The 10,020-nt window shown below is 36.9% G+C and overlaps 1 protein-coding gene across 1 annotated transcript in view; it reads right to left on the bottom strand.

Moving 5' to 3' along the window:
• The window catches only part of LOC106870815 (basigin), a 33,601-nt gene extending 26,963 nt beyond the window's left edge, over window positions 1-6,638 (bottom strand). Inside the window, exon 1 of the mRNA XM_014917036.3 lies at window positions 6,112-6,638. Coding sequence (XP_014772522.1) covers window positions 6,112-6,175 — 64 coding nt within the window. The 5' untranslated portion in view covers window positions 6,176-6,638. The remainder of the gene's footprint in view (window positions 1-6,111) is intronic.
• Between the last annotated feature and the right edge of the window lie 3,382 nt (window positions 6,639-10,020).

Raw genomic sequence — 10,020 nt, 5'->3', positions numbered from 1 at the left:
AAAAAATAATAAGCAGAGAACAGCAGTGGTGAGGTGGAGTGCATGATTGCATAATATTTCTACTACTGTTATGTAACAACTTCGACATTTTGCTGAAACGCGTGTATATCCTATAAAGCATTGAATACCACACTTGTTTCCTGGATGTTGTTATCATTTATAAGGCGGCGAGCTGGCAGAATCATAAGCGTACTGGACAAATACTGAGCAGCATTTCGTCCGTCTTCACATTCTGAGTTCAAATTCCACCGAGGTCACCATTGCCTTTCATCGTTTTAGGATCGATAAATTAAGTACCAGTAGAACACTGAGGTCCGTCCCCAAAATTTCAGGCCTTGTGCCTTTAGGAGGAAGGATTATTATTTGGATCGTATTCTGCACACTCGCCTTTCCCGAGGTTGATGTACCGCGTCGTACTGTACTGGATACACAAGTGGGGCGTGACACCCACTACTGAACCCGATACCTGGTTGCGTGTTGCACTTTACAGTACCCCCTTTTTGATTACACACACACCTCAGTAGAAAACAAAAAAAAAAGATGGAAGCTCCGTTAAATTCAAAGATAACAACACGCACACACACACATCAACGAAAACATAACATTCATGGTTTGGCACTGATAAAGAATTGCCACTGTTGTATGGGAAAAGGGTCGTTTTCAAGAGAAATTTTTCAATAAACATTTAATTTCTGTTAGAAAAACCCTTCGCCATTGAAATGCGAATATGTATTGTGGGTCGTAATACTTGCTATATTGGAAGTCAAAATATGTTTAGGTCATGTTACGAGTGATATCAATAACTGTTTTCTAATATAGGCACAAGAGGGAGGTACTCGATTACATTGACTCCAGTATCTACCCATTGCTTTCCTTTCCTTATTTTATCGATCTCAGACCGACCGGACGAATGAAATACAAAGTGGATATTGGTGGGGTTTGAATTAAGCACAAAGGTGAGTAATTTTGGAGGGAGCGGAGCGGAGTTAGTCGATGCAATCGGCATCCTTGTTTGTCTGGTACATTATTTTAGCGACCACAAAAGGGTGAAAAGCAAAGTTGACCCCCACCAACCACCGACGGGATTTCAACTCAGAACGTAAAGGGCCGGAACAACTACTAAAGGAAATTCTTCAGATGCTCTAACGATTCTGCCAGCTTTAATAAACAAACATTTCACAGAGAGAGAGGGAGGGGCTCAAGGGGAGAACTGAACAACAGAGGGCCTTCAGAAAAGAAGCCCTCCGAATGCAAGTGTTCCGGCCCTTAAACTCCTTACATTTGAAGGGGGCGGGACCGCATCCAGGTCATGACTCTTTGATACACCTCTGTTTTCACATTCTATGTCACTGCCTCGTTATAACAATCCTGGATGGCTAAGGTGTCCCGGATCCACGAAATGATACAGGTATCTAAGAGAAGTGATTACAGGTGAAATGGTTGGGAGTGTCAGAATGATTTCATTCGGGAACTAACTTATCTCTGTAACACTTCGCGGGTACACTAGTGGATAAAAGTTTCTAACACATAATTTCAAGATTAATTTACCGCACACTCAGAACGAACACGTTTTACAGAATTATTCCAGTTAATTAGATTTATTTATAGTATTATTGCTGTATGTATGTCATATCAATACCCAATATGGACAGGACTGTTTTTTCAATGCAACATTACCTATTGTCAAAGAATTCTTTTCATCAACCATGGCTATTCGATAACATCATCATCATCCAGATACCCTTGGGTTTTTTTAAGACGTTAAGGTACGATTTGAGAGCGAAATTTGGCTGTTATTTCTAGCAGTCCGAGCGACAGTGCATGTTTAATTGTTGGCTCCTAAGCAAGAAAGCTGAGATTACGAGACACGACAGAGGGGAAGTGAGATACCTGTAACCGAGATTCGCAGCAATCTCAGTGGGTTTTTTTACTGTCTACACTTTTTTTTCTGTCATATAAGAAGGCTAAATAGCCAACAGAATCAACCCCCTCGTATTTAAAAGAGGTACTCATTGACTATCACATTCACACTCCCACTACTTCATCCGAGATAGACCGACCGAATAAAAGGTACCTTCAATATCTCAAGTACAACTTTATACATTCTGCGCTAATTCTTCTTACCAGCCATTTAATACAGAATAAATAACCTTGAAAAAGCCATGAACTCCGCACAATCTCGTTTCACTTTGTCAACGCGTTTGAAACATTTTAAACTTACATCAACTAATACAAATCAAATTTTCTAAGGACATGATTTAAAAACAAGTCGATTGAAACGACATATATGTGCATGTATATGTGTACGTATGTATGTATGTGTATATATATATGTGTGTGTGGGTGTGTCACTGGCAACTTGTCACCGGCGTGAACTGAACTCAAAACAGTGAGATAACAAACACTGCTTCACAAAAATGTTTCGCGCCCCGAAAATTTTGCCATATTGAGAAATCCCTTTCCCATGGAAGTCAAAGGAAAGGTAATTTCACGTTACGGAATTTCACATTACGGCAAACTTTTCAGGAACGCGAACACTGTCATAATGGTGGGAATGCTTGCTTGTATAGAAACACAAATGCTTGGAATGTTAGGAGAGGAGTAAATAAATGGCAAGTTGTTAGTTTGGATATTTCTTTAAATCTATTAGCAGAGTTGAGTAAAACTGGATCTGTCAAGGAACGAACTCATGACTTCTGCTAAAACACAGCAGAAAAGAATCCACACACCCACCCCTTTAAATCAGCCGGTTAAAAAGTGTATTTGGCGGAGATAAAGAATACGTACATCACCAGTTTTCGGCCTAACAAAACCCCTAACCCCAAACACCGGGTGTACTTATTCTATACTTTCGTTGCGTATTTAACACAGCCTATTTAACACATCCAAAAGCACGTATGTATACACGTTGATACACACAATTCCAAAATTGCTGAATAAAAAAGCGAAAGAGCACTCAATGTTATATGGTTATTGATTGAAGTGAAACTTTCAACGCCCGAGAAAACGAAAATTAGGGGTAACTCCGATTAGTGACCTGAAAAGGCAACAACAACAACAACATATTCGGTGCGTGTGTATATAAATATATGCGCAACTGTATATCGTGATTCCGTGAATATTTCCCCCATCATAGCTGACCTTTACGTAACAAGTCTTAGCGGCTACCATAAACACACAAACACATCGCCATGTACTGGAATAATTGCAACTATGTGTATACTAAGGCAAATTAAACTTTAAACTGATGTAGCATGTACTATAAATAATTCAGAACTGGCTTGGTTTGAGAGGGATGGAGATAATATAACATATTATAAACAGAAAGGTGCACTGGCGCTTCAATACAATAACACTGATACGAAAACGTTTGAGATTGAAACAGAACAGCTGAGGCCAAGGAATGAATAAATGACTAGGCGATATTTCATACTGGTATCGAAAGATCGCCAATAACTATATATTATATACACACACGTGTGTTTAGTGTCGGAGGAAAGAGTATTTGGTACCATGAAGTACACATTAATAACATTTTTATTTTGGTCAAGTTGGGACACAAGCGTACATTTGCCTGAAGATCCAATGTACCCACAAGCGAACTCAATAAGAGACTGACTCGACCAAAATAAAACATATAGGAACTATTCAAGAATAGTACCCATCATATATATATCTATACATATATCTATACATATATACATATATATATATATATATATATATATATACACACACCAAACCGTATACACGCACACACGTGTTATGTACAAACCTTATGTACATTTCTTATCTATACACACACATATTCAAGCGTGTACAGACCATTATTTATAGGGAATGTATATATATATATATATATATATATATATATATATACATGATCTCGAGTGCTATATTTTTCCCAGGTATTTTTATAATTATTTATCGAATATACGTGTGTATGCGTATGTATATATATATATATATATAGATATATATATATATATATATATATATATATATACACGCGCAAAGACTCGACACAATCAGTATTAACTAATATGGAATACAAATGTGATCAGCAAGTAGTGACGGAGGTAGCAGTAGTAATAGTAGTAAATACTAGTAAATGGTGGCGGAGAGGTAAAAATGGTAGCAGCAGGAAGATAGGTGGGTGTCAGATGTAAGAGGATCACGATATCAAAAAGCACCACAGAGTGCAAACTCCAGGACAGTCCTCACCGAATAACACACTCTGATAAAAATTCCTCTTCCAGCTGTAACCATCCATTCCTCTCTACATTTACAACTACACTGTTGTACTTTGGATGGTCAGGTGTTATCTGAAGGAGATTTAGTTCCTTTTTCTAACAGAGCACGCTTGAAATAGAGAATTGTCCCTCAAATTAGACCCTATTGCCTAGAAATAAATAAAAAGATAAGGTCACACGGGATAATGTGGCTTTGAATACAGTGCCTTGCAGTCAGACAGGATTGTCGCGGCTGGTATGCCTCTGATTATAGTCGTATTAATAAGGAATATGCTGCAACCTGAAAGTTAAATTGATACCATTGCTCTTAGACAAGCTTGATCCACGATTCAAAAGAGATAAACCTCGGCATGGTCGTTCGACGTGCTACAAACCACTTCCAATGGTTACCATTTATTTATTTTTTTAAGGAAAGGACAAGCAGGATAATGCGGAGATGGTCGTGGATAGAATTGTATTTGATTATAGTTCTTGCTGGATCGGGGTCCGCCGACTCGGGGCTAAAAACAAGATCCAACAATATTAAGCTTCAATAAAGTCTTCTTGTATTTGTATTCTTCGGAATTTGTTTAGCAGACTCACTTCTAAGAATATAAATACATAACCCAACCCATATCACTTAACTCTCGTCAGATAACACGAAACAATTTAGAAAAATTTTGCTCATTTTTACTGTTATTGTCCATTTACTTCTATAAATTGTATTTTGATGCAGTTAATACATAAAATGTTTTAATTACAATGAAAATATGAGGATCGAAATGTCAAGTACTAGCTTCAAAATAAATAGAAAAAAATAGAAGCCGCTTATTACAATCACGGTTAATGCTATATATAAGCTGGCTACCGTTATCGAAATTAATAGGTTCCAAGTACCTTATTCGTTTAATGCGATCAACCGGTTATTATGAAAAGGCTTCGTCCTAAATTGATCATATTACACGGCGACTTCCACTGTACTTGATAATATACTTTAATACCGTTATGTCAATTACAATATTATATTCTATTACGAATGAGTTCTTTCATATTTAACGCATCTTTCGAACGACAAAAAAGATGTATAAGTTCGCCTTTTACGTAGCGAGAAACTCTGAGTAACGAACGAAGTGGAATTAATCAGCCACAAACCAATTAATTGGTACCTTTTCTCCTGTTTTCTTTTACATCCACTCATTACGATTGGAAAGAACATCGACTAAACCGACTTTAATTTGGGGGGTTTTTTTTATTAATCACGAAATGATAAAATAAATGTCATGCACATACAGGATATATATATTAATATAAGCGTATATATACATTTAAAGAGGTTATTAATAACTGACTAGTAGACAGAAATACTAATAAAGCGTTTAATAAATATAAGGTTGGAGGAAGGAAACAAGATGTTTAGCCCAGGGCCAGCTCCGATCGAGGGAGACCTATGGTCAGAGGCATTCCAACTGTGACACCACCGTCTTTTTTAAGGTTATGTCTTGAACTACGTTATCTAATTTGTACTTCTCGTTATCGAAGACTGGTGTGCGATATGAGGAAGATTTTTTTTTTAGTATTTTTAGCAGCAATTTCTAAAAGGTGGAGCGATGGTATAAAAGCAGCCTCCGAGAAACTGATACAAATAACATCTTAAGAGTCAATGACACGAGATTAAAATATAATTAGTAGAGTTATATATAATTAAATCGAATTATAATGTTTGTGTGTGTGTATATATATGTGTGTGTGTGTATGTACACCCCATAAAGTAAGCAACCTTAAGTGCAACAAGCATGAACCCTATAGAAGGGGAAATAGAGATGGCAAAAATAGACAAAATTTGCTACATGTTCGTAAGAATTAATTAATTTTAGCTTACCATCTGCATATGCGATGACGAGAAGTTGGATAAATGCTGCGAGGAAAAGTTGTAGAGAAACCATGATCGGCGGGAGTTCTTACAAAGAAGAGAACAGCAAATGTATTTGGTCCTTCTGACGAGTTCTTTTTCCGCTCCGTGTGTTTTAGTATGTATTATCTTTATAAATGCATATATACTTATAATATATAAAATATATTTGTTGAAGTAAAAAAAAAAAATCAGCTTCTTTCTCTTCGAGTTGAAGCTGAAAGGCAAATTGGAGTCTTCCCTTACTCTCTCTCTCTCTCTTTCTGTTTGTGTGTCTGTTTATCTCCTTTCTCTCTTATTTCTCTTTCTTACCACTCAAACAACAACACCAAGAAGTAAAAAAAGAAACAACAACAAAATCCAGAACAGCAGCAGCAGTAGTCACTTGGTTAGTGTTAATACACACTCACGCACTAACCTCGCATACGCAGAGAAAACCACACTAGCACAGTAATAATATTAAGTACTATCTACAAGCTACAACACAAGTACTGAATGAGCGTCACTAGATGTGATATGATGTCACTATCTATTTAATAATAATAATAATAATAATAATAATAATGAGTGAAAGTAGTGGTGGAAGTGGGGTGGTAATAATAAACAAGGGCACAGCAGTAGAGTTATTCAGCGACACAGTTGCGCATGCATCACAAGACGAGATAGATCTCTCTCTCTCTATTAGACTGTGTGCATTAAATTTTTGAATTTACAATAATACTGCTTTTTGCAATATAAAATATACCGTTTCTTCTCTTATACTCGTTTCGTTTATTACAAATAAATAAATGCTATAACAAATAATTATGGTTCTTAAAGGTGTGGTAATTAACAGGGTCAACAGTTTTAGTTATTTATTCAACGACACGGTTACGTATATGTCACAAGATGCGATGTAATATATATTCTGCATAGATTTTTTTTTTCTCACATACAATCAGTAAATACTGATTATGAAAACATTCCATTATAAAAAATTTAATCCTTGTTCTTTTAAATTAGCTTCGATACCACAATAATAAATAAACGGATACGACTACCACAATAATTACTATGCTGATAATAATAATAATAATGATAATAGTAAAAGGAGGAGGGGTAATAAAATGGATGCCAATATTCTTATTTTTAGGGCAGCCCGATCACATGACCAGACAATTAGTGAAGATCGGCGCATGCGCATTTCTATGTCATGAAACGAAACATCGTTTCGCAGCGGCGAGAGTATCTCAAAGTTGGCCTCTGATCAATAAGGGTGGTGGAGGATGGATCGTCTGTATGGTCGTTCCAGCTGCTAGAAAAGGCAGCCAAATCTCATTTAAGTCATATATGCTTAAGTATGAGATTAAAGTTGGAGATTTAGCTGAGGTTTCCGAATGGAAAACAATTTGTCTTTCGCTGCTAATTTAACTTCTTTCTATTATTCCTCGTCTCTCTTTCTTGGACCTTTGCCTTCACGCATCCTCATAACATTCAAATACATGCACTCCTATTTCTTAACATTCTCTTCTTCCCAAGTTCTATTTCTTCACCTTAGTACGTGACTAGTCTTTTTATTTTATTGACCCCCCTCCCTTCCTCCGCCGCAAGAATTAATAGCTAAGTCGACCTCTTCAGGATTTGAACGCAGAACGTAAAGAGCCAGAATAAAATATCGCAAGGCTGTTTGACCGACGTTCTCTCGATTCTACCATTCTCTCTCTCTCTCTCGGTCGATCGATCGATCGATCTATCTATCTATCAACATATGTATGAGTATGTATACATATACACATACCCGCACACATAGATATATAAGCACTATATATATATATATATATATATATATATATATATATATATATATATATATATATATATATATATATCATCCTTTAACGTCCGTTTTCCATGCAGGCATGGGTTGGATGGTTTGACAAATCAGCAGAAGTTACAAGAGCCGAGAGTTACGTCACTTTTTAACTTCTACTAATTAAATCATCATTAACATCATTTAACATCCGCTTATGGGGTGGGGCAATTTGATAGGATCAGTGAACCGCAACATCTGATTTAGCATCGTTTCTATGACTGGATACCCTTCCTGACGCCAACCACATCACAATGTGTAGCCACAATCTAATAAATTACTATAGCCTCGGGCCGACCAAAACCTTGTGAGTGGATTTGGTATACGGAAACTGAAAGAAGCTCGTCGTATATATGTATATGTATATATATATATATATGTATATATATATATATATATATATATATATATATATATATATATATATGTGTGTGTGTGTGTGTGTGTGTGTTTGTGTATGTGTGTGTGTGTGTATATGTTTGTGTGTCTGTGTTTGTCCCCACAACATAGCTTGACAACCGATGCTGGTGTGTTTACGTCCCCCATTACTTGGTGGTTCGGCAAAAAAGAGACCAATAGAATAAGTACTAGGCTTACAAAGAATAAGTTCTTCGACTAAAGGCGGTGCTCCAGCATGGCCGCAGTCAAATGACTGAAACAACTAAAAGAGTAAAAGCATAAACTGTGCAAAGTAATTGGCATTAGGAAGTGTATCCAACCATAAAAACCAAGCCAAACGCCATATATATATATAAGGGTGTTGACACATTTCTGTGCTTACAAAACTTTAATGTGGAGCTGAATAAACCTTAAACTCCAACTAAATATGTTGAGTACGTCTTTCATTTGTTCACCTATTCTATAACTGCTCGTCTTATGTATCAACTTGCCTGGCTTCATGCATGCCAATGTGTTTGCATGCCTGTTTGTCTGCTTGCTTGTCTACTTGCTGGCCTGCTTCCATACTTCTTTTCAAATATTACCCTTAAACTTTGTACTTTGGTAATGGTAAGTCTTAGCTGACATAGTTTATCTCAATTATCGCCATCAGAATATATATTTAAACTTGACATCAACTTGTTCATATAAAATGATCCAATTTTATACTGAATATCATCATATTTACTGATGAAGTTTATGATCAACTCCCACTCAAAGACAGACTATGAACAATTCACTCCCATTGTGGACTAAATAATCATAATATACACAGGCATGGCTGTATGATTAAGAAGTTTACTTCCGAACCATGTGGTCTTGGGTTCAGTCCTACTGTGTGGCACCTTAGGCAAGTGTCTTCTACTATATCCTCATGCCAACCAAAAGCCTTGTGAGTGGATTTGCTTGATGGAAACTGAGAGAAGCCCATCATACATGTACCCAGTCATCATACATTTTTGCTATCTCAGTGGACTGGAGCAACGTGAAATAAAGTGTCTCGCTCAAGGAGTCAATGCGCTGCCAGGAATTGAACTCGTGGTCTTACGATTGCGAGGTGAATGCCCTAACCACTAAGCCACGTGCCTTCCCTCCAAAGTCAACACTACTACTTACGAAAAAAAAAAAAGCCAATGTTACAGAAGCATCAACGTAAAGCCAGGAATTGAACTCCTGACCTTGCAATCATGACCGCATAACCTAACCATTAGGCCATGTGCCTTCACTAACAATAACAACATCAACAACAGGGGCAGCAGCAACCAATAATGGTGGCACATTGTATGTGAGTGAAAGGAAAGCAATCAGTGTGCCATTATCTCTTGCCTCTTTACTCTCAGTTCAATCACAATTATTTCCCCGTCTTTCAGCCATCTTTTAAACAAAACAACTTTGTTCATTTCTCTCATAATTTATTCAGACTTACCAATTAATGGAAGTCTTAAAACCATTGGGTGAGGCGGTGGGGTTTGAACTGCAATATACTCTCTCCCTCTCTCTCTCTCTCTCTCTCTCTCTCTCTCTCTCTCTCTCTCTCCCTCTCTCTCTCTCTATCTATCTATCTATCTATCTCTTTCTTCTTTCTTTCTTTC

This window comes from Octopus bimaculoides, chromosome 15 (assembly GCF_046866305.1).
Source record: "Octopus bimaculoides isolate indiv1 chromosome 15, ASM4686630v1, whole genome shotgun sequence".
Taxonomy (NCBI): Eukaryota; Metazoa; Mollusca; class Cephalopoda; order Octopoda; family Octopodidae; genus Octopus; species Octopus bimaculoides.
Note: the sequence above shows the minus strand (reverse complement) of the source record. Positions and strands in the feature narration are given on the sequence as shown.